This window comes from Apodemus sylvaticus, chromosome 19, assembly GCF_947179515.1.
Source record: "Apodemus sylvaticus chromosome 19, mApoSyl1.1, whole genome shotgun sequence".
In the NCBI taxonomy this organism is placed as follows: domain Eukaryota; kingdom Metazoa; phylum Chordata; class Mammalia; order Rodentia; family Muridae; genus Apodemus; species Apodemus sylvaticus.
In genome coordinates this window covers 48,711,273-48,737,764 of record NC_067490.1, presented here as the reverse complement: position 1 = coordinate 48,737,764, position 26,492 = coordinate 48,711,273, and the positions used below count along the sequence as shown (strand labels likewise).

Sequence of the window (26,492 nt, the reverse complement as noted above, 5' to 3'; positions counted from 1 at the left end):
GCCACACAGCTAAGAGAAGCCGCCCCAGCAGAGGCCCTGCACTCCCAGGGAGGAGTCCCCAGCTGAGCTCAGGAGCTCAGGAGCCTCGCCAGCTGCTCCTTGTCTTCACTTCTCTTCTTCTCTTCCTTGCTTCTTGTCTTCTTCAGGTGAGTGTTACACCAGACAGCAAATCTCATAAGACACCTGGAGGGTCCATGGAGTGGAGGGACACACCCAGGAGTGGCTGCCCGATCCCGGGGACAGACAGTAAGGGCCTGAACAAGGGGCAGGGATTTCCAGATTGAGAATTGGTAGGAATTCAAGTTCTGAGCTTGGGGAGCTCAGGGACTGGTGAGTTCTCATGCGGAGGAATAGGTGAGGTTTTATAAGAAGCTCAGGGATTGGTGGGTTTCCATGCTTGCAGACTGGTGGCTGGTTTGTTTTGTTTTGTTTTGTTTTGTTTTTGCATCTTCGTTTCCCTGCATCAGAACATAGGTTAGGAAAGGAAGTCTTTTCTAGCCACAGGCAGCTCTGGCTAAGGGCATCATCTCTGTGGAACTACTCAGGGAAGGAGGAGAGGAGGTGCTGCCACCGTAGACTGCTCCTCATGACGGCAGCAGGATGGGAGGCAAGGGGGTTTTGACAGATGCTGCCATTTTGACAGCTCCTGTAGTGGCATCTTATGGCTGCAGGCTGGGGCAGGAAGGAGGGTCTGCTGCAGCTATGATGGCCCATGAACACACTGCTCAGGGACTCTATTAATTTGCCCAGTGCTCTAACAGAGCATGATTTTCCAGCTGCAGATAGTTTTTGGAGTATGTGACATTTGGGATCCTAAGGACTTTTCAGAGGATATATAAATGCTAGAACCCTGAGAGTTGGGGCTGGATGGCCAGTTGATGGTCGGATGCTGTTGGTTACTGTTGGTTGTAGTTTGTCAAGTAACCATGTGCAAAGAGACAAAAAGAAATTAGCTATCCTGATGGCAGAGATCAAACTTGTCCCAAGGAACTCGACGCCCCTAATTCACAGAAAGCAGTCTAATGATATTAGCCCCTTTCCTACCCTTGACTTTATCATGAGTGTCTTTCTCTCGCATGTCCCATATCTTTCTTTCTCTCCCCATTATGGGGTGGAAAAGACAGAGGTGGGAAAGATGGAAGAAAAAAAGAACATGCAAAGTAGTCAAAAGTCTGTCTGATAAACCCTCAGTGTTGGTTGCCTCTTGGATTACTGGGAACAGCATTTGTTTTTTAAAGCCAGCTGAGGTGAAGATAAGAACTGGGCTCGTCTAAAGAGAAGAGAAATCAGCTAGAGGTGAATTAGGCTAATAGGAGGAGAAGAGAAGTCACCTGGTGCAGAAGACATTGTTAGAAGACAGCTGAGCCAGGAGAAGCTAAGCTGAGCAGATAGAGGGTGAAACTGGGGGGGATACAGGGTAGAAAAAGAGGAACCTGCAAAGTAGCAAAGGCCAGCTGGTGATAACAAACAAGGTCAAAATGTTAATAGACGTCAAAAAAAAATAGAGTAAAATTTGAGATTTGAAAAAAAAATTATCTGTACTTACAGGTTATATTATCTATATAGAAAATGTCACTGAAGTCATAAGAAAAAAACTATTAAGAGTTCAGCAAGCTTGTAGGATATAACAACACACACACTCACACATACACACACACACACACACACACTATTTGCAGAAGTCAAGAGTTAAAGCCAAGAAATTAAAGAGTGAAAGCACTTGCTGTGATAGCTCAAGACCATGATTTTGATCCACAAAAAGACAGATGTAGGGTTGGAGAGATGGCTCAGTGGGTAAGAGCAGCGACTGCTCTTCCAAAGGTTATGAGTTCAAATCCCAGCACCCACATGGTGGCTCACAACCATCCTTAAAGAGATCTGATGCCCTCTTCTGGTGTGTCTGAAGACAGCTCCAGTGTACTTACATATAATAAATAAATCTAAAAAAAAAAAAAAAAAGACAGATGTAGCAGTACACACTTATAATCCTAGCACTCCTTGGGAAACATGGGAGGCAGAGACAACAAATCTGGAGGCTCACAAGCAAGCTACCTTGGTGCATGCTGCAAAGCAACAGAATCAAGAGAAGCACTGCCTCACACGGCAGAGGGCAGCAACCAATTCTCAAAATTCGCTCTCTGACAGCTACATGCACACCATGGTCCAAGAGTACGCCTGTACTCACACACACACAATTCAGATACATGTGTGTACACACACAAGAAAAATATTTTTTCTAGTTTTTGCATAAATCCAAAGAAAGAAAGAAAGAAAGAAAGAAAGAAAGAAAGAAAGAAAGAAAGAAAGAAAGAAAGAAAGACAGACAGACAGACAGACACTTAGAAGAAAGTGCCCTGAAGAAAATGGAAAGACAAGAAATGTTTACACTTAAGAGGGACACAAAGTCCCTGTACAGCAGTATGAAATGCTAATGAAAGAAATCAAAGACCGACATGAACGAGTGCACTGGCTGAGTGCAATGCCAGTCAATATCCCAGCAAGCACTTCTCCAGGCACAGACACAGAGCAGAATGACTAACGCAGTCTTCATGAAGAAAACCTAAGATGGGATACTCTTCTGATATCAGGTCGTACCACATCCCTACTGCAGTGACCAGGCCTGGGTGGTGCAGGCAAAGAAGCACGTGCTTCCACCAGCAGAAGGAGCACGAAGCCCAGGAGAGCATCAACAGAATCAACAGAAAGCCCAGGCAAGATCACACAAGCACGCCCGGCTCAATTCTAGAGGCCACACAAGCATATCCAACTCATTTTTTTGAGGAAAACACAAAACCAGTTTCATGAAGGAAAAAAAAAGACATAGATTATACTAACTTATTTCTACATGGAAAATGGTAAGAATAAAATGGATTTTGAAAACTACCAGTTTAAATACAATAAAACAGCCCTGAAAAAAAATGGATGTTAACAGTGGTTACCTGAGTAAAAAGAATAGTGAGTTCTCAATCCTTTGTTACCAGTGACCCTTTCCACAGAGACATACAATTTCCAGCTCTTGTTCTTTTCCTTGAATTAATTTTGTTTTCTATGTAGTTCTAGCACTTGAAATGCCCCTGACCCTGACCCTGACCCTGACCCCATATGGAAAACTCCCTTGAAAGTCACTGACAAAAACAAGAATAAGGCTTCAAAATAAATGAAAGTTATGACCCTAAAGAAGAGCTGAGATGAATGTGGACATCACTTCCCTTAATAAACTCGCTGTAGACCTCACAAGCACTTTACAGATGTAACTTGAAAAAACACTGGGATTACAATTTGCATCTGCAGCACATTCACCATTTTTTCTAGGGTATCTTTTTAATCTTGAATCAGACTGATAGCACGTACTGCTGTGAGGCCTTCATTGTTGCAGATGTTGACGTCCGCACTGTACTCCAGTAATTTACTCATGCATTTCTTCTGTCTGAAAAGAGAAAGGGCAGTAACAGGTGACTGTGACAGGAGTCCAAGGACAACCGTCTCACTGAGACACTAAACAGAACCAACATTAAACTACAAATACCAATGTTAGATGACAGACAGCGCTCTCTAAAATTTCAAACTAGCCCCAGTATAGAAATACATACTATTCTGAAATAAAATACAAACTGTTTTTATGACACAAATAACAGCTTAAAGAAATGACACAATCCATTTTGTTTTGTTTTGTTTTCATTTCATTGGGACAAATTTGTCCTTCAGATTGCTGAGTAATTTTTAACTTTACTAAGTAAACCAAATTACTAGAAATTTCTAGCTTTGGCTAACTAAATGGAATAGCAATCTTCATTTGAATTGAAAAACATAGACATCTAATGGACTAGCAATAGACAGAGCACATACCACAATGTTGTATCTACTTTTTCATTATAAAATGTTTAAAATACTAAGAAAAGTTGTAACAAACACAAGTTTGGGAGTATAACAGGGTGAAAAAGCGCTTGCTTAGCATGTTTGAAACCCTGGGTTCAATCTCCAGTAAGATTAAGACACACAATCAGAGAATTGTGTAGAATACTACATTATATATGTACCCCTCTCTATCCACATTTTTTAATTATATTATATGGTAGAATATACCTAACATAAAATTTATCATTTAAACCCTTTTTGGCTGGTTGGTTGATTCTCTGAGACAGGGTCTAATACACAGCCATAGCTGGCTAGCCTAGAATACACTACGTAGACCAGACTGGCCTCAAACTCATGGAGATCTCCTGCCTCTGCCTGTGAAGTACTGAGACTGAAGGCATGCTCACCTAAACCATTTTTAAGTGTACAGATCTATATGGTATTTTACTTATCATAAAGTCTTCAAGACTTATCTATGTTTTGGAACATCAGAAATTCTTTCGTCTTAGGATTTAAAACTATTCTGTTATTTGTATCAACAAAATTTTCCCCATGCATTCATTAGCTGATGGGTACCTGGCTACCGCCCCATCTTACACATATTATCAACATTATACACAATGTTGATATCTCTGTAACAAGAACATTTTGAACCTGGCTTTTGACTCTTGAGTATATCTAGGTGTGCAAAGGCTAAGTCGTGCTGCACGTCTACTCGTAAGTGTCTGAGGCACTACCGCACCGTTCTCACAGCAGCTTACCACTTCACATTGCCACCTGCCTGTGTCCCACTTCTCCACATCCTAGCCATGGCTTGTTTTGTGTTTGTGGTTTTTGATAGTCATTATTTTCTAGTAGAGCTGGGAGCTCGGTCCATTTTCTATCTCCTGATTCCTACTCAAATAAGTCTTCTGTGCATTTCGGAACTGCCTACACACTTCGTTCTGCTCACAAAACTCCCTTCCAACTTGCTCCATTCCTAGCTACTATCCGGTATTTATCTTAAATTCACCTTCATTAATAATACCTGTTCAAGATTCCTGAAAGTATGGAATACACACTTAATAAAGATTCATTTTCTACTAGTATTCCTCATATGGCAATCAAATTATAAGACAGATATATGTATTCAGTACTGAATTGAGAAACTGTGATGCAACCTCTGACATGCAGTTAGCAATAATCTTATTGACTAAAGCATAATAAATATGTATATGTATGACATACAGTATTGTCATACAGTAGCATACTTAACACAGTATATGGTATATATAACATATAGTCAACTAGCTCAATAACGTTTTTATGTCTTGAATTGTATAACTGTTTAATCAAGTGACAAACATAACCAGTTACACTGGAATTCTCAATAAAACTTTATCAACTGATTATTAATAAACATTCAAGTTGTGAGTAAATAACTACAACTGAAAAACAGCTGCTTTTCTCATTTTGATTTTTGCACTTGAAATAAGGTTAAATCTCATTCAAAAATCTTAATTACACTAGAAGAAATGGAGAATTAAAGCTGAGAATAAATGTTGAAGTTTCAATATTTACAAAGTTTATTGTAATAAAGATCTTAGAAATTAATAAACATAATCATAAGAAACACCCGTGACAGGTCTATTAGGTGACTAATGCCCACTCCAGCAGACACATACGCAGAACTCATATATCTCTGGGTTTGGGGAAAAACCATAAACCAGGGCAGAAAGACTGTATAAGCCTTAAGACCAGAACATTTGCTGTGTGACAATGTTTTCCACATATATCAAAGAAGATACATCTATGAGTCTCAACAATATGTTTGCCTTAAAAAAACAGCAAAGTGCCAACACTACTTGACATGACAATCAGACAGATTCCAGTCTCACCCTCAGATGAAGAGCTTCGGGTGGTCATGCCTGCTGAGAGAGAATCAGTCTGCTAAAGAGATGCACTCACACACAGATCACAAGTGGCCAGAACTGAACAAACACACAGCACAGCAAAATGAACTCGATAACCTGATTCTGCTCACAAACTCCCCTTCGGGCTGATCCAGTCCTAGATACTATTATACACATGTATACATGTATTATACATGCAGAGTACATATATGTAACAATAACTAAAAGCTCGTGAACTTTGGTGAAGGGACTGGGAAGAGCTGGATGGGAAGGGAAAGGTGGGAATGATGAAGGTACAGTGCTCAGATATGAAATTCTCAAAATAATAAAATTATTAAATTATTTTAAAATGTAATGTTCCAAATGTGGGCCTGTGACTGTGTCCATATAGATGGAATTTTAAGACTATTCAGAATCCAATGTAGATCATTGGCCTAGCTCCAAAGCAAGCACTCCAGTAGAAATGGGCCAGGAAAACAGATCCGAAAGCTTTAAGGTGGGCTGGTTGAAGACAAGTACCCATGCAATGCTCTCTCTCAAAAACAAACAGCAAAAGGTACAGAGCAAGACAGACAAGAAACCTATCCTACATTTCTTATTTAATACACACTACTAATACTTTCCCCAATATCAGCCAAACAACCAACAACTGAGCAGCAATTTTGCTGGGATTTACTGTTAAAATATTGAGGCTAGTTTTGATCTTTATGAACTCATAATTTACCATCCAAATATTTTTAAACTCCAGTTCCAAACTTGACCAGTCTGTAACCTACAGATAAATTATAATTTATAATTTATTTTTTGGGTTTACGCAACCTTATTAAAGAAAAATAAATCAATTACTAGAAGAGCTATTAGTTGATCACTCATCCATTGACAACTTGATCATTTATTCAGTGCTATATTAAAAAGCATTGGAAGATAGATTAATTGATAACTCCAAACCACCTAACAATTTAAATGAAAATTAGAAAATGCTTTGAGACCCTATTTTGGAATAAAAGGGTGTTTGACTTCCAATTTCCATTATCTGTAGCACATAACAGGTCATTCCATTATTGACATGCATAAAATACATCACATTTTCTGTTCTGCTGATATAATACCAATTCTCCAGAGCCATCAGTAATAAGCATAAAGTATATTACGTAACCTCAAATCTCTAATAGTGGAAGGTTTAAACAAGAATGAATGCAATGGACAGATCACGGAAACAGAAACTAAACAGAGACACAATGAAACTAAAAGAAGTTATGAACCAAATGGATTTAATAGGTATCTACAGAACACTTCACTCCAAAACAAAAGAACATACCTTCTTCTCAGCACCTCATAGAAGCTTCTCAAAAATTGACCACATACTCAACACAAAACAAACCTCAACATATATAAGAACATTGAATTAATCCCATGTATTCTATCAAACTGCCATGGACTAAGGCTGGTCTTCAATAGCAAGGAAAACAACAAAAAGCACATATACACATGAAACCTGAACAACTTGGACAGGAAAGAGAGAAAGAAAGAAATTAAAGATGTTTTTTAGAAGTCAATGAAAATGAAGGCACAACATACCCAAACTTATGGGACACAATGAAAGCAGTGCTAAGAGGAAAATTCATACCTCTGAGTGCCTCCAAAAAGAAACGGGAGAGAGCTTACACTAGCAGCTTAACACCTCATCTGAATGCTCTAGAAGAAAAAGCACCAAATACACCCAAGAGGAGTAGAAGGCAGTATCCAAATTAATCTTCTTCTATCTGCTGAGGACTGATTTGTGACCAATTATATGGTCAATTTTGGAGAAGGTACCATAAGGTGCTAAGAAGGAGGTATTCTTTTGCTTTAGAATGAAATGCTCTATAAATATGTTAGATCCATTTGGTTCATAACTTGTTAGTTTCACTGTGTCTCTGTTTAGTTTCTGTTTCCAGGATTATTTTTGTTGTTAGAAGTGGAATTATGTTTATGTGGCTAACTTTTTTGTTAAAAGATTGTTTTCTTGCTTTTTCTAGGGCATCCCTCCTTTGTTGAAGATTTCCATTTATTATCCTTTGTAGGTCTGGATTTGTAGAAAGATATTGTGTAATTTGTTTTTGTCATGGAATACCTTGGTTTTTCCATCTATGATAATTGATAGTTTTGCTGGGTGTTATGGCTAGTTTCGTGTGTCAACTTGACACAGGCTGGAGTTATCACAGAGAAAGGAGTTTCATTTGGGGAAGTGCCTCCATGAGATCCAGCTGTGGGGCATTTTCTCAATTAGTGATCAAGTGATGAGGGCTCCTTGTGGGTGGTTCCACCTTTGGGCTGGTGCCCTTGGGTTCTATAGGAGAGCAGGCTGAGCAAGCCAGGGGAAGCAAGCCAGTAAGAAACATCCCTCCATGGCCTCTGCATCAGCTCCTGCTTCCTGACCTGCTTGAGTTCCAGTCCTAACTTCCTTTAGTGATGAACTGCAACATGGAAGTGTAAGCTCAATAAACCCTTTCCTCCCCAACTTGCTTCTTGGTCATGTTTGTGCAGGAATAGAAACCCTGACTAAGACACTGGGTATAGTAGCCTGGGCTGGCATTTGTGTTCTCTTATGGTCTACATGATGTTTAGAGGTATTAAGGAAAAATGACTGTTATTTCCTGTTATTTGTGTTGTTAGCAGTGGAATTATATTTGTGTGGCTATACACTTATAGGTTTATTGAATGATTACCTCTTGCTTTTTCTAGGGCGTAGTTTCCCTCCTTGTGTTAGTGTTTTCCATATAATATCCTTTGTAGAGCTGGATTTGTGGAAAGATATTGTGAAATTTTGGTTTTGTCATGGAATATCTTGTTTTCTCCTTCTATGGTAATTTGACAGTTTTGCTAGGTATAGTAGCTTGGGCTGGCATTTGTGTTCTTTTAGGGTCTGTATGAGATCTGCCCAGGATCTTCTAGCTTTCATAGTCTCTGCTGAGAAGTCTGGTGTAATTCTGATAGGTCTTCCTTTATATGTTACTTGACCTTTTTCCTTTACTGCTTTTAATATTTTTTGTTTTGTGAATCTGATGTTTTGATTATTATGTGACAGGAAGAATTTCTTTTCTGGTCAAGTCTATTTGAAGTTCTATAGATTTCTTGTATGTTCATAGGCATATTTTTCTTTAGGTTAGGGAAGTTTTCATCTATACTTTTCTTGAAGATATTTTCTGGCCCTTTAAGTTGGGAATCTTCACTCTCTTCTCTATACCTATTATCCTTAAGTTTGGTCTTCTCATTGTGTCCTGGATTTCCTGGATGTTTTGGGTTAGGAGCTTTTTGCTTTTGTGTTTTCTTTGACTGTTGTGTCAATGGTATCTTCTTTGACTATGGTATCTTCTACACCTGAGATTCGCTCTTCTATCTCTTGTATTCTGTTGCTGATCTTGCATCTATGACTCCTGATCTCTTTCCAAAGTTTTCTAACTCCACGGTTGTCTCCCTTTGTGACTTCTTTATTTTGTTTTGATCTCCATTTTTAGATCTTGGATGGTTTTGTTCATTTCCTGAGCCTGTTTGATTATGTTTTCTTATAATTCTTTAAGTGATTTTTGTGTTTTCTCTTTAAGGGTTTCTAGCTGTTTACCTGTGTTATCCTGTATTTCTTTAAAGTTATTTATTTCCTTCTTAAAGTCCTCTATCATCATCATGAGAAGTGATTTTAGATCTGAATCTTGCTTTTCTGGTGTGATGGTATATCCAGGACTTGCTATGGTGGGAGAATTAGGTTCTGATGACGCTAAGTTACCTTGGTTTCTGTTGCTTACGTTCTTATGCTTGCCTCCCCGTCTGATTATCTCTAGTGCTACCTGCCCTCACTATACCTCACTGGAGTGTGTCCTTCCTGAGATCCTAGTTGGGTCAGAACTCCTCAGAGTCAAGCTCTCTCTGTGATCCTGTGATTCCTGGATCCTGTGATCCTGAGATCCTAGGAGTGTCAGAGCTCCTGGGAGTCTCTGCGGCCCTGAGATTCTGGTGTGACCAAGCTCCTGGGATCCTGGGTGTGATAGAACACCTATGATTGGATCTTCCTCTGGGTGTTATGGGAATCACTTTGGAGTTCATACCCAAGGTAAACCAGCCCCGTCCAGAAGGTATCCCTGCCACTGGTTAGTTGGGGGTCCCTGTATCCCTGAATCCTGCTAGTCCCAGTTATGCCAGGTGGTGTTCAGACAGATGTTATGTCCTCCTCACCTCTGATCCTATGAACCTGGGTGTGTTAGAGCACCTGGAAGTGGAACTTCCTCTGGGTGTTACAGGACTGGCCGCAGACTTCATGCCCAAGGTCTACCCAATTCTTTCTATGAAGCCACAGTTACACTGATACCTAAACCACACAAAGACTCAACAAAGAGAACTACAGACCAATTTCCCTTATGAATATCAATGCAAAAATACTCAATAAAGTTCTCGCAAGCCAAATCCAAGAACACATAAAAACAATCTACCATGATCAAGTATAGGCTTCATCCCAGGGATGTAGGGATGGTTCAATATACAGAGATCTATCAATGTAATCCAAAATATAAAGAAACTCAAAGAAACAAAACCACATGATCATCTAATTAGATGCAGGAAAAAAACCTTTGACAAAATACAACATCCATTCTTGTTAAAAAAGTATTGGAGAGATCAGGAATTCAAGGTTCATACCTAAATATAATAAAAGCAATATGCAGTAAACCAATAGCCAACATCAAACTAAATGGGCAGACTCTCAAAGCAATCCCATTAAAATAGTGACTAGACAAGGCTGCCTACTCTATTCCTACCTATTCAACATATTACTCAAAGCTCTAGCTAGAGCAATTAGACAAGAAAAGATCAAAGGGATACAAATTGGGAAGGAGGAAGTCGAGTGATCACTATTTACAGATGATATGATAGTATTCTTAAGAAACCCCAAAAACTCTACTAGAGAGCTTCTACAGTTGATAACTTCCGCAAAGTGGCCAGACATAAAATTAACAAATCAGTAGCCTTCCTATACTCAAAGGATAAACAAGCTGAGAAAGAAATAAGGGAAACAACACCCTTCACAATGGTCACAAACAATACATTGGTGTGACTCTAACCAAGCAAGTGAAAGATCTGTATGACAAGAACGTCAAGTCTCTAAAGAAAGAAATTGAAGAATATCTCAGAACTTGGAAAGATCTCCCATGCTCATGGATTGGCAGGATTAATATAGTAAAACTGTCTATCTTACGAAAAGCAATCTACAGATTCAATGCAATCCCCATCAAAATTCCAACTCAATTCTTCATAGACTTTTTAAAGAGCAATTCTCAAATTCATTTGGAATAACAAAAAACCTAGCATAACAAAAACTTTTCTCAATAAGAAAAATCTTCTGGCACTCTGGTTTCTATCTTGGGCTTGGGACCATCCTCTGGAACAGCACGCCACACCCAAGCAGCGCAGGGAGTGCTGAAAGGCCTGACTGCACAGGGAGAACCACCCCTGCTGCTCAGAAGAAACAGCCAGAAACCCTGAGGACACAAGAGCATAGGAACAGCCTGGGATAGGAGTCCTCTGATTTACGCCTGCACCCAGAGTTCATCAGGGCCACAAAGCTACATACCCAAATACAACCATAAGAGAGCAAGTCTCGCAGGAGTACCTACATACCTGTGTACACAGAGAGAACAGGAGCACAGATACAGAGGCCTGCATGACAGATAGGACCACACTCAGAGACACCAACACCGGCTAACACCAGAGATAACCAGATGGCAAAAGGCAAACACAAAAACATTACCAACAGAAACCAAGGCAACATGACACCATCTGAACCAAGTTCTCCCACAACAGCAAGTCCCCAATACCCCGACACACCAGAAAAGCAAGATCTGGATTTAAAATCACATCTCATGATGCTGATAGAGGATTTCAAGGACATAAATAACTTCCTTAAGGAAGCACAGGAGAACATGAATCAACAGGTAGAAGCCCTTAAAAAGGAAACACAAAAAATCCCTTAAAGAATTACAGGAAAACACAAACAAACAAGTGATGGAACTGAACAAAACCATCCAGGATCTAAAACCGGAAGTAGAAACAACTAAGAAATCACAAAGGGAGACAACTCAGAAGATATAAAACCTTGGAAAGAAATCAGGAGTCATAGATGCAAACTTCAACAACAGAATACAAGAGATAGAAAGAATCCCACCAGGGGATACATCATGTCTGCAGACACCAAACCCAACACTGTTACCGTGGTCAAGAGGTGCTTGCTGACAGGAACCAAATGTGGCAGTTCCTGGGGAGGTCTGGCCAGCAACTAACCAATGCAGAGGTGGATGGTTGGCGACAACCATCAGGCTAAACTTAGGGAAGGTGGGGGAGCTGGCAGAAGGTGGGGGACTAGAGGAATGGAGAGGGACTGCAACCCCATTGGAAGACGACATAAGCTGGCCTGACCACTCAGTTCTCCCAGAGACTAGAGCACCAGACAAAGATATCTTGGGCTCCAGATACATACGTAGCAGGGGATGGCCTTGCCCAACAGCAATGAGAGGGGAGGCCCTTGGTCCCAGGGAGGTTTGATGGTCTAGAGTAGGGGGATGCTGGAGCCATGGGGCGGGAGAGTGTGTATGGGTAGGGAAGCACCCTCATACAGGCAAAAGGAAGAGGGCAGGGTAGATATGAGATGGGAGAGTAGCAAAGGGGTAACAAGGAAGTGGGATTCATGGGATGGGGGTTTGTAGAGGGGTTATCTGGGAAGTGGGATATCATTTCCGATATAAACGAATGGAATGATTAATAATAAGAAAAGAAAAAATTAAAAAAAAAAAAGAATGGATGCTGCTGGAATTATGCCGCTTGCTTTGATATGACAGCTAAGCATCCATCACTCTCCCTTTCAGAAAACTCGAGAACTGCCGATTTCTAGACAACACAGATGGGATCTACTCCAAAGAACCTTTCCAGACAGGTCCATTCCCCCTTACCCCCCCACCCATCCTTTTTTTCCCACTACCTCTGCTGGGTGGTGGGCTAGAAGGGAGGTTAAAGTGTTTAAGAACCATCATTACGAATAAGATTTAAAATAATTAAGTTACAGCAGATGGTCCTGGGTTGTATAAGATATAAATGATACCAAAATAAACGTTTTGGTAGCATTCCATAATCCAGCAGGATTTCAATAAGCATCTATCATTTGCTTATCAAGAAAATAAAAAATCATTTCAAATAAAGTTTAAAATCAGTTTTTTATCTAGGATTTGAGGAATTTAGATTTATAAATCTTTTTCAAAGATTGTAAGTTTTCTCTGTCAGTCTGCTTTACTGGTGTGTCTTTTAATTAATCTTATAGTTTTATTTTCTGAACAAACATTGTATGTAATTGAAGTGGTTACATACATGAAATGGCTATGGAGATAAAATTATCTATTCCATTAGCTCGAGGCCAATGTTTTTGCATAGAAGTATATATATTGAACCAAAAAGATAATGAACCATAATTATATTTAGGTCGTGTAGGAGAAAGCTGTAGTATTTGAGCTAAAGTCTCTTAAGTCTAAAGTCCCACTTAATGAGTGAGCCATTTAACTATGCACTAATAGATAAATAACCAATTACCAAGTAAGCAACTATTTGAACATTAGGTATATTGTTGTGTGACACATCTGAAGACACAATTGTTAGTGACTTTTAAGATACATTGATTATTTTGATTATATTAGTAGGATAATGACAGATCTTTCTTGAATGGTTACATGTCTTACAATGCTTTTGAACAGCTACAGAGGAAAGACAGCTTGGTGCAGAGGAGAGATTAAAGAGTTCTTATAGACACAGTATTTGAAGGCCAAGGTGTCAGACTCAGAAAACAGAATGGTCTTGTTCTTCTAGAAAGATTGTTCAAGTACAGTGGTTCTGAAATAAAGGCCTTTTAAGTAGAACATGGGAAGTACTGTGGATCAGTATTGTCAACAGCAATTGAAAAGACATTAGCATTTTAAAGATACAGGCAGGTAACGCAGGGTTCACTTAGCAATCAGCAAGATGAAAAGGTGCAGACAATGTATTCTCTTCTTGGATGTCTCTTATGTCTACCAAGAATACTTGCAACATTCCCTACTTAAATATTTTATCTTTTATTGCTTATTGAATGATTGCCTTGTACAATATGGAGGTCCTTACTAAGGGTTTGCTAAATGACTCAAGTATTCAATATTTCTGGAGCTACTGGTATCTTCAAAATAGCATTCTATGGGGCCTGCAAGGTGGCTCTCCAGGTAACAGTGCCTATGATCAAGCCAGATAACCCAAGTTCAATCCTTGGTCCCCACCTGGTGAAAAGACAGAAAGGACTCCTACAAGAAGTCCTCTGACTTTCAGAGGCAGGCCATGGCAAACACAGACATGGCAAATAAAAATGTAATTTAAAAGAGAGAGAGAGAGAGAGAGAGAGAGAGACCGAGACCGAGACCTTGAAGGACATTAAGCTGATGTCATCAGTTTCTTCCAGCTCCCAGCACCCTGACTTTCACACCATGTTAAACTGAACCCCCAGCTGAAAATAAAATAGGCCCTTCCTCCCTTAAACTGCTTTTGTCAAAGCACTATTCAAGGGCAACAAGCAAAGCAACTAAGACAACAGTTAAACGAGAAACAAGTTGGGGGTTAGACATTTACATATTGTGTACAATCTCCAGCACTGCCAATAAATAATTAACTAAAATGAAGAATATCTTAGTATTAGGAGCTACTGTTCTCTAGAAAGATTAGTCATACAATTCACTCTCCAACAAATAGAAACTGTGAAATATGTTAATAATTTAACTCTACTAATAATATAAACTAGACAAGTAGCTTATATTATATAATTTATAACATAATATATGTTATTACATATTAAATACAATATATTAACTATTATATAATGTTATATATTGTATATAATTATATTAGTAATTTATAAGCCAAGGAACGGAAAGATTAACAGAGAAAGAAACAAGAAAAACATAAAATAGACTGTTATTATATCTAAAACTCCAATTACAAAAGGAAAACTATCAGAAAAATTCAATAAATTATTAAGTATGACCATCATTTGCAAATTTAATAAAATTATCTGAAACCAATTTTAAAGAGAAAAGTAGACAAATATCCTTAAAAGACTAAAATAGTTAACAAACATCTTTATAATTTTTCTTAAGATAAATGTTGGGAAGGAAAAAAAAAAATCAAGAATGAATTCCTTGAAAACTTCCAGGACTGTTAATGCATCCTTATGAAAACAAAGCTTACCCATTTCTAGCAGCGAGATGAAGGGGTGTACAGCCTGAAATATCCTGGTAGTTAGGGTTCGCTCCTTTCTTTAACAGAAGAACCAAGCATTCCACAGATCCACAGCTAAAACAATATAAAAGACAATCAGATACATTCAACGAACAGCCATAGTAAACAAAATTTAAAAACAAAATCTATCAAACACTATTTTTAAGGTTCCAATTTTCCTACCATTTAACTCAGGAAATTTTGAATTACCCTCTACCTTCAAAATGTTAAATTCTACTATGAACACAAGTTCAAATAAAGTAAAATGAACAATTAATTTCTGAAAGAAATGAAATAATACTCTTGACTTTCTAGCTTTCCGGGAGCTAGTTAGTCATGAACAATTAGTTGCAACACTGCCACCTAAATCCTGAAAGGAAGACTGGTATCAGTCCGTGTCGGACTGTGGATAAAAGATCCACACCTAGGTAAGCAGTGTAAAACTGCCAAGTCCATGTGCATCCACCATGCCCCGTTCATCCCTCACAGTGCTAAGGTAAAAGAAATGTTGGTGAATACGCGCACTCTACACATATCTAGACAACCCCTAAGCCTCACCTAAAGCAAGCTATGATACAAGCACATGAACATGGCACATGAATTCCATATCAAGGCTAGCAATTTGCGAAGAGCACAACACATCAAGGGCTAACTGGACACGGCTCCCTTAGCTGCCAGCTCGCATCTTTCCCCACAGCTGCTGTAAGGTGACTGATCCTCCAAAGCTCCCCGCCCCCAACTCTAGACCAGAGTTTAATGTCAAATATCTCAGGCTTACTTTGCTGCAATGTGAAGCAAGCTTCTCTTCACACGTCCAAATGCATAATTGACATCAAATTTTGAATTTGATAGTAGTTCAGAAACAGACCTATACAGCCCCCCCAAAAGTAAAAAGAACTGATGATATAAGTAACAAAAACATTTTTAAAATATAGTAAAGCAAGGCGAGAGTACTTTTACAACAGTTATTAATTCCAACAGTTCTCTATCTGAAGAATGACAGTCAATACAACACTGTTCAAAAGTCAGTAAAGAGAAGGTAGGAGAGACTTGGGAGGAAGAAAGGAGGGAAGGAGGGAAGGGGGCAGAATCAGGTGTGGGAGGGGATGGAGAAGATGTACAGAGGGTCAGGAAAATGAACAGAGGTGTGTAGCAATGGGGGATGAACTAGGGGTAGCAACCAGAAAGTCCCAGATGCCAGGAAAGCAAGAGCCTCCCAGGACCTTACGGGGATGACATTAGCTGAGATACCCAACAAAGGGGAGGGAGAACCTCTCGAGACCATACAGAGGTTAGACATGCCACGCCCCCACCCCCAGTTGAGGGATGGGGCCCCCTACCTATCTCTAAAACTTTAACCCAGAATTGCTCCTGTCTAAAGGAAATACAGGGACAAAGAGTAGAGCAGAGACTGAAGGAAAGGCCATCCACAGACTGCCCCACCTGGGGATCCATTCCACACGCAGACACCAAACCCGGACATTACTGCTGATGCCAAGAAGAAGTAGTGCTTGCTGACAGGAGCCTGATACAGCTGTCTCCTGAGAGGCTCTGACAGATCCTGACCAATGCAGATGCGGATGCTCACAGCCAACCATCAGGCTGAGCACGGGGACCTCAATGGAGGAGTTAGGGGAAGGCCTGGAGGAGCTGAAGAGGCCTTATCTGGCACCAATGGGAGGGGAGGCCCTGTGAGAGCTTCATGCCCCAGTGTAGAGAAATGCTAGGGTGGGGAGGCAGGAGTGGGTGAGTAGGTGAGTGGGCACCCTCATAGAAGCAGGGTAAGAGGGGATGGGGTAGGGGATTTGCAGAGGAGAAACCGGGAAAGGGAATAACATTTGAAATGTAAACAAATAAAATATCCAATTAGCTATTGGAGCAAAGCCAAGCCTGACAGCGCCTCCTCACCTGTGCTGATCGGCCATCACCATTGGCATCAATGTGTAAACAGCAGTTTCGTTATCTGAGTAAAGAAATGAACACAAAGAATTCAAGTATCTCCTGCTTTCACAGTAAGTCAAACAATTAAGTCTTTCCAGCTGTACACAGAGCTAGTCTCCCCTGTAACTTTAACAAGTGACATTTCACCTCCAAAAAGATGGAATTTTTTAGACATGCTTTTAGACATGTTTTATTGTTTAAGAATAACTAGAGAAATTCTTAAGAAATTAAGGAAATGTTAACACCCCAATTTTAATATTAGGGTATTAAAAGATATGTATGTGCTAAAATAACTCTAAAATCTTAACTATATGCCAGGCTTGGTGGCTCTACCCATAACCACAGTATTCCAGAGCAGAGGGCAAAAGCAATGTTGCACACTGTTCCAGGCCAGCCTGTGTAACAGCCTTTTCTCCTCCCCCCCACCGGCCCACCCCCCAAAAAGAGGAGGGAAAGGGTATTTTAAGAGACAGCAGTAGAGATGGTAAAGAAGAAATGATGTGAAAATGAGAAGCACGGGCTTAGCAGGGATAAGCGGAGGGGAGAGGGGGGACCGGAGCGGAGCGGGAAGCGGGAGGGGCAAGCAAAACCAAGCAGGTGTGAAAATGGAAAAAATAAAATAAATCCTGGACGAATGGAAAGGCGTCTTGGAGCTGAAGATCACGTGACACTCTAGGAAAGAACCAGTGTCTGGATCCCGGCACCCATGTCAGGCAGCACACAGCTACTCTGGCTTCAAGTGATATGACTTCTTCTTCTGACCCTCGTGGCCACTCAAACACATACACAATAACACACACTCACACAGATGCTGGCCGACACACCAACAGACCAACAGACAGACAATCGAATACCTTTACTAAGAAAGAAACCTTAACTATATACTTACTGCTTTACAGTCTTAAGCCTTATATTCATACGTTTCTAGATAAAAGTACAAACACTATGCCTCAAAAGTTAAAAATCAACATCTACGGGGCTGGGCAGATTTCTCTGTGGGTGAAAGCAGCTGCTGTACAAGCGTGAGGATCTGAGTCCTGAGCCCCGACCCGGGCCCCTCAGCACTATCAGCCAGACGGACAGACGGACGGATGGATGGCTGCTGAGGCTCGGCATGAGGATCTGAGTCCTCCCCAACCCAGGCCCCTCAGCACTATCAGCCAGACGGACGGACGGACGGACGGACGGACGGATGGCTGCTGAGGCAGGCTGGCTGCCCATCCATCCAGCCTCCAGGTCCAATAGGAGACTCTTATCTCACAGAAACAGGGGAAGACAGTGTGGCCTCTGTGCATATACACCACACACACACACACACACACGCACACGCACACGCACACGCACACAGTATCTTAGATGCCACATTGCATCTATGTTGTTTCAGCCAGTATTTTGAGCTTCTTCTTTTTTTACATTACTAAGGGTATCCTATTATTTTAGAGATTTTACTTGGCCTTCAAAATGTTGAGCCTTTAACTTAGCCTTTAAGATACTTTTAAAATACTATCTCCTAAAAATTATAAGGGAAAAAGAATTCATTCACAGTAAATACCCCAGCACCTAGCACTTTAAGGAACTGATAATAGGTAATATCATTAAAAATAACTCCTGCATTCCACAGAAAAGGCCATACTCCCCAAAATGTGTGACCTCACTCGGATCATCAGAAGACACCTGACAAAACCAAGCAATGCAGCAAAATGCATGAGCAGTCCTTCTTATAATGCTCAGAAGAAGCACGAGGAAAATGACGAGAGCAGGGGGACTGGCGAACCTCACTAAATGTGACGGGGTATCCTGGAGTGCAGGCTCCAGCAAAGCTAAAGCTCTAATCGACTCTGTAGTGCAGCCCCCGTGGTCAGGCACACAGGTTCACTCCTTAGATTTGATAACTGTACTATGGTAGTACGAGATGCTAAAAGGAAAGCTGAATCTTCTATAAGCCAAACAGCCAAAAATGACTTTTGTTTATGATACACATTTTTCTGTGATAAAACCAGACACATAACATTAGTCAGTTTTCAAGTAAACAGTTCATTACTGGTAATAATATTCACATGGTTATGCAAGAGTTCAAACTATTTCTAGAAGTTTTTGGAGATATTAAGTCTCTTTGTTTTTTGTTTTGTTTTGCTTTGTTGTTTGTTTGTTTGTCATAGGGTTTCTCTGTGTAACAGCCCTGGCTATCCTAACTCTCTATGTAGACCAGGCTGGCTGTGAACTCACAGCCTACCTCCCAAGTGCTGGGACTAAAGGCATGCAGCACCACACCATGCCTGAAACATTAAATCTTGAGAGATGAATCAGCTAAACAAAATGTGCTGACCATGAATACTAACTGTGACAGTCTGAGATGTGGCCATGGTAGACTGCTTACACAGCATGAGAAGCCTGTGACCCTGGCTTTGATCCTGGCCCTAACACACATTTTTGAAACAGAAAAATAAGCATGTGCTGGTTAAGAACAATTAAAAAAAAAAAAAAGACTGCTAACTGTATTGATCCTAATAATGGTATTGCGATTATGTTTAAAAAAAAATATGTATTAAGAAATATAGGACAGAGTTATATAGAGAGAATATAGAAACTTATTACCATTTCATTATTTTACTATTTGTGAGTATAAACATGAAAACCAATTATTATTCAACATTCCCAAACTCAGTACGCAGATATAAATCTTCAACTACAAAAATAATACTTTAGTAATCAAAACATACTATGTGTTGGAGGATGTAGGTGAGATTGGATCTCAACAGGCTGGCCTTGAATTCTATGTAACCAAGTAACCTCTGTCCCCCCAAAAGGCATCACTTTAAATACTATAAGAGATCTGTTATATCACAACTGCCTTATAAAATAGACACTATGATCCCTATTTTGTCCCTAAAAAGCCAGTGTCCTCTCTACACAATACCAAAAGGTCCATAATACAATTCTCTTCTTAATATCTGCACTATGCTCCAACGACTGCACGTCAGTAAACTGTTGTCTCGCCACCATGGTCATCATCAGGACTCAAGGTCCTGAACTAAGTTTCTGCTGATGTCCTGACATTCTTCCTCACATTGGAGCTGCTAAACCATGACAATCCCAACTAAGTAACCTCAGCGCCAACTGTCAGAAACAGGTAAGACCTGTGTTTGTGAACCTAAATGTTTTAATCATGACAGTACAAGCTGGCACAACGGCACACCTACAATCTCAGCATTTGGAAGGCTGAGTCAAGAGGATTTGCCTTGAGTTTGAAACCAACCTTTCAGTACCAGGCTGACACAGCTACACAATGACTGTCTCAAGAAAACAAAAGAAATTAAAGCACACAAGTGAGCATTAGTGAGCATCAAAAGGTTTGATTTAAATTATATTCATAAGGCTTTTATTTATATTAAAATTTAGGAATGGATCTTATATTCTTAAGTTACATCAACCTTATAAAGATACGGATCACAGCCAGGCATGGTACCTCACACCTTTCATCCTATCCAGCATTAAGGAGGCAGAAGCAGGTAGATATCTAAGTTCAAGGCCAGCCTGGTCTACATAGAGTCCCAGGACATCCGGGGCTACATTTGGTGATCCTACATCTCTCAAAACAAGATAGATATGAATAGACAGAAGGATGGATGGACAAACAGATGATAGATCACAAACATTAAATATAAGGATAATAAAAATAACAACTGTGATGTTAAAATTAGACTATCAAAGAGCTGCTCTTTCAGAGGATGGAGGGTGGATTCCTAGCACCCACATGGTGGGTCACACGCTCTCTAACTCCAGATCCAAGGGGTCTGACCCCCTGCCTTATTTCCTGAACAAATATCGTGACCAAGAAGCAAGTTGGGGAGGAAAGGGTTTATTGAGCTTACACTTCCATGTTGCAGTTCATCACTAAAGGAAGTCAGGACTGGAACTCAAGCAGGTCAGGAAGCAGGAGCTGATGCAGAGGCCCTGGAGGGATGTTTCTTACTGGCTTGCTTCGCCTGCTCTCTTATAGAACCCAAGAACACCAGCCCAAAGGTAGTACCACCCACAAGGGGCCCTCCCCACTTGATCACTAATTAAGAAAATGCCCCACAGCTGGATCTCATGGAGGCACTTCCCCAACTAAAGCTCCTTTCTCTGTGATAACTCCAGCCTATGTCAAATTGACACACAAAACTAGCCAGCACAATTGACCCCTTGTCAACTTGACACACAAACACATCACTATTAAGCCTCAACCCTTACTTTCTTATTCATCCCCAAGATCTAAATTACTTTAGAAGTCCCACAGTCTTTACATATTAAAAGTTCAATCACCTTAAAATGTCCAATATCTTTCAAATTCAAAGTCTTTTAAAAATTCAAAGTCTCTCAACTGTAGGCTCCACTAAAATACTTTCTTCCTTCAAGAGGGAAACATATCAGGGCACAATCACAACCAAAAGCAAAACTCAAACTCCAATGGTTCAATGTCTGGGATCCAACTCAATCTTCTGGGCTCCTCCAAGGGCTTGGGTCACTTCTTCAGCTCTGCCCTGTGTAGCACACAGCTTCTAGGCTCCAGCTGCCTGTACTCCACTGCTGCTGCTGTTCTTGGTGGTCATCGCATGGTACTGGCATCTCCAAAACGCTATCTTCCACTGTAATTAGGCTTCACCAATAGCCTCTCATAGGCTGTCTTGATGGTGACAAGCCTCTGCTCCTATGCATGACCCCTTTAAGTACTGGGCCATCAATTGCAACTGAGGCTGCACCTTCACCAATGGCCTTCCATGGCCTCTCACTGTGCCAAGAACATCAGCTGCTCTTCATGACCCCTTCATGCCTTCAAAACCAGTACCATCTAGGTGACTCTTACACAGTACCAAGTCCAGCCACAGTACAAAATACAACTGTGGCTATCTCTGGAACACACTCTCTGTGCTCTCAGAAAACACTTCCAAGAAGATTTCATCTCAGTGATGCTGGTCTCTTCTTAATCACCGCTAATTTCTTAGCTCCAGCTAACCAGCATCAATAGTCCCAGTAACACAAAGGTTTGCTTTAGTGGTTCTGGTATCTTGTTACTCACAGCTGATTCTTCAGCCCCAGCTAACCAAAACCACAGAATCTTCACAATCAAAACATGGCCACTGTAAGAGTCTTTAATCTTCCCTCTGAAATTTCACAAGCCAGGCCTCCATCTTTTGCACTGTTCTTAACATTGTCTTCCAAGCTCCTACAGAACTTTCCACCGAGCTCTTAATATTCTAATGGCTTTTCTAGCTCAAAGTTCCAAAGTCCTTCCACAGTCCTCCCCAAAACATGGTCAGGTTGTCACAGGAATACCCCACTACGCTGGTACCAATTTGCCTTAGTCAGGGTTTCTATTCCTGCACAAACATCATGACCAAGAAGCAAGTTGGGGAGGAAAGGGTTTATTGAGCTTACACTTCCATGTTGCAGTTCATCACTAAAGGAAGTCAAGACTGGAACTCAAGCAGGTCAGGAAGCAGGAGCTGATGCAGAGGCCCTGGAGGGATGTTTCTTACTGGCTTGCTTCCCCTGGCTTGCTCAGCCTGCTCTCTTATAGAACCCAAGAGCACCAGCCCAAAGGTGGTACCACCCACAAGGGGCCCTCCCCACTTGATCACTAATTGAGAAAATGCCTTACGCTGGATCTCATGGAAGCACTTCCCCAACTAAAGCTCCTTCCTCTGTGATAACTCCAGCCTATGTCAAGTTGACACACCAAACTAGCCAGTACACCCCCTCTTCTGTCCTCCCCCAGCACTAAAGTGTAGAATATACATACATTTAAGCAAAAATACCCACATGCACAAACTAATTTTTAACAGACCAAGAAATATGATACTAGGAATATTTGTTCTCAGATACTTTCTTCTTCACATTCAAAGATACCTTGAAACGTAGAATTAGAACACTTTCTAAGAGATGAGAAAATCAGATAGGTTGGCCACTTTTATTAATATGGTTTTAGAACTAAATTACTCAACAGAAGACTGTATTGACCAAAGTATTCCTATTCACTGTACATTTATTTCCTCTTCAAATTTACAGTATTTTTCTCTTTAGCAGTTTGAATGGAAGTTGTCTATCAGCATGCTCCTCTCTCATTCCTTCCTTGCATTTGTCCTTCTCCTTACTACCCGGCAGGATTTGGTTTGACGTTCCAGGATTTTCCTGCAGCATCTGTCCAGCCTGAACCTGGTGACTCCATCTTCCTCCACAGGTGAAACGGACCCTGAGATGCCTTTTACCGGTCTAACTTCAATTTGATTGCTGTTCCAGCAATGACCACAAAAAAGGAAAATTGTGTTGTTGTTGTTGTTACTGTTGTTGTTATTACTGTTTTTAAAGCTGGTAGTTATTCTGACCATGAACCAAATATATGTGCTAAAATGCACTTAAATTCTATCCTATTAAACAAACTACCTTTAATGTAAATCTAACAGTTTAGTTTTCTCCACAGAGTGCACAATACACATGAGCCTTCCAAAGCTCAGAGAGGCCAAATCTCCAACACAATTTCTTTGCCTTCCCCTCCTTTTCTTTCACACTTTGTTGTTCCTGCATGGGATGATTCAACCACATCACTCAATAGTAACGTAAGGGGATCTCTCAGTATCCCAGTCAGTACATCAACTATCTACATATTTGTGCTATATAGCAGTTAATTTTAGGGAAAAAAGCTGATTAGAAACACACTTTAACAATTTATTCTAATTATATTAGATATTTATTGACTACAAAATTCTAACAAAGCAAAAAAGGTTATTTCTAAGTTTTTCAAAGATCTTAGCGCTTCTGTTCAGTGTTTTTTATTATTATCAGTATGTTCCAAAGCATGCTCATGGAGGCCAGAGGACTACTCTGTGGAGTCAGTTCTCTCTGTGCCTCTACGTGAGGAGGAGGGATCAAAGTCAGGAAGCCAGGTCCGGGGTGGGGGCAAAAGCCCCTGGACACAATGACCCGTCTTATCAGCTTCTGTTCAGCCTTAAAATGCAACCACAATAATTTGTATTTTTAGAATTCTCTGAACATGATGATCTACCTGAAAGAGTCAAACTAAGAGAATTCAAAAATATTCATCAAAACAAAGATAAATTCAAAGAACAAAATGAACAAATTCACTGTAATCAAATGAGGGCTTGTCATGAAAGAGACGTAAGCAGCATGCCATTTTTTGCCTAGCAACAAGAGGAAACACTCGATTTTTAATTGTAATATTCAAGTCTCCAAGCACTCAGACTGCTGACCAGAACTCCCAAAAAACAGGTTAAGAAACTGATGATTAAAGTCTTTTAAATGTTGGTTGTCTAACTGAATCCTGCACATCTTCTAGAAACAAACCCTGAGGAGACAGAAGACGAAGTCTGAAGGACAGCTGTTCTTCATAAAGTCAGTAAAAAATAAAAAAAGAAAAAGAAAAAGAAAGAAAAATTTTAAAAGCAAGTGTTGTTTCATTCATCCTACCAAATCCTGCCAAATCATTAAATATATTTATGGATATGCATCCATGATGTTGTCTAAACACAAAACAAGACACTGTATGAAATGTTAGGTAAAAATGCAAACATTTTTTACTATTGGGAATAGAATGACAGACTTTTATTTTTATTATCAAATTTTTCTACAATTAAAATTGTAGAAAATATATAAACATACTTAAATGTAAAATATTTAAAACCAGGAAATATTACCAAAGCCTTTTATAGCATATTTATGCAAATTGCCGAATAAAAGTTGGCAATACAAATAGCAAGGTCAAGAACCTATGCACAAACTTCATCAGCTGTTATCAATAGACAGCATGACATCAGAAAATATGTGAAAGCAGCCCCTAGAGAAAAGATTCACAGATGGGAATAAAGACTGAGTTGAAGCTGACATTTAGTTCCTGAAACTAGGATTGCTCTAAATTAACTGTTTCATTCTAGAAAGGTAACAACAACAACAAAAAAAAAAAATATTGAGAAACAGTTGCCACAAATTTTCTCTAGTCAGAATCATTAAGAATAAAACTTTAAAAAAAAAAGAAAAGGTATCCCCAAATTCACCAACTCCACATCCAAATTCACCAACTCCACATTTCTTTTCATCACTCTCCTTAGCTAAGAGCTAAGTAAAACGAAGTTTGCAGTGAGGGGTGAGGAGTGGAATAAAGGTAGGCGAACGCCTAGAATCCAAATTCTTGGAAGGCTGAGGCAGAAGGCTCTCAAGTTTGCAGCCAGCCTGGGTTACAAACGCCACTGCCGTGTCTCACTGCCACTAAAATTAGGCTGACTTCACAAGGCACCAAACACCACCCCCCAGCCCCGCCCCATCTCCTTTATTTGGAGTTTGCCAAAGCAAAAGTTCGAAGCAGAGCTTTTATTCCGGGGTGAATTCAGCCCCAGTTCTCACGCAGCCCACTCAAGCCGAGTCTGCACGACTAGGTGCCGAGGGCAGGCAAGGGACGCGGGCCACGGCGACGGAGCTTCACGAATACCTGTCTGGTGGCTGACAACCCTGTCTACGGCCAAAACCGAGAGGCGCCCCGGGATTTAACAGAAATCCTAGCGCGCCCCCCTCACTCTGCAGCTTAAGCAAGCCCAGCACGTCCCCTGCCCGCGCCCGTGCCCGTGCCAGGCGCCACCGCACCCTTTCCCGGCGCGGGGCTGGACCCCGCGGGCGTTTCCGCCGTCCCCGCCCCCGCGCCTCCCCCGCCCGCCAGCCTCCGAGGAGCGCAGCGCGCGCCCTCCCGGAGCCTCACCCTCGGGCAACTCCACGGTGCGCGCGCGGCGCAGCGAGCGCGTCAGACGGTTGAGCTGCTCCATCGCTCTCTCCATCCTCGGCGCGGCCTCCGCGAAGCTCCCGCCGCGCCCGCGGCCTCCGCGACCCGCGCCCTACATCCCCGCACAGGCCGGGCCGGCGGGCGAAGGAGCGAGCTCGCGGCGGCCGGCGCTCGGGAACGCTAGAAAGCTAAGCCGAGTCAGTCCGCGACACCGACGGCCGCCAGCCAGACCGCGCCGCGGTGGGCACCAGCCGCCGCCGCCGCCGCCTCCGCTCGCTCGCGCCTTTCCTGCCGCGGCCCCTCTTCCCTCCTGGGCTCGCGAAGCCTTCTGGGAACTGTAGTTCCGAGCTGGCTGGGCCGCACTCCCCGACCGAGCCCCGCCTCTATGGCCTCTAGGCGGTGATCTGTATGTTAGGCTGAGCAGTTTGTGGAAATGCTTTCTGGGCTTTCACGCGCCTTCTGTTTCTTTCCTCCAAAGTTGAACAAGAGCATCCTCCCTCGGTTCTAACGCAGCCCAGTGAAGCAGATTGGAGAATTTCAGTTATTCATAAATTAGTGAACCAGGCTAAAATAGATGCATTTGTTATAAACAAATGCCTTAACTATCCTGCTTATATATGTAAAATTTAAAGAGTAATGAAACTCAAATTCGAAAGCAAAATGTGTAGATTTTTTTTTCCTTTATTGTGACTTAACAATGCCTTATTTGTCTCTCTTGATGAGTACGTTTCTAA

The 26,492-nt window shown here is 41.1% G+C and overlaps 1 protein-coding gene across 3 annotated transcripts in view; it reads right to left on the bottom strand.

Moving 5' to 3' along the window:
* Hace1 (HECT domain and ankyrin repeat containing E3 ubiquitin protein ligase 1) overlaps nt 1-26,069 on the bottom strand; it is a 117,050-nt gene extending 90,981 nt beyond the window's left edge. The window contains exons 1-5 of one of the 3 annotated variants that reach the window (XM_052163469.1): nt 25,738-26,069; nt 16,962-17,016; nt 15,832-15,921; nt 15,024-15,128; nt 3,352-3,427 (exon numbers count right to left, since the gene is read on the bottom strand). In XM_052163469.1, coding sequence (XP_052019429.1) covers nt 3,352-3,427; nt 15,024-15,128; nt 15,832-15,921; nt 16,962-17,016; nt 25,738-25,813 — 402 coding nt within the window. In that variant the 5' untranslated portion in view covers nt 25,814-26,069. The other 2 variants (XM_052163470.1, XM_052163471.1) reach the window with 2 other exon arrangements.
* Between the last annotated feature and the right edge of the window lie 423 nt (nt 26,070-26,492).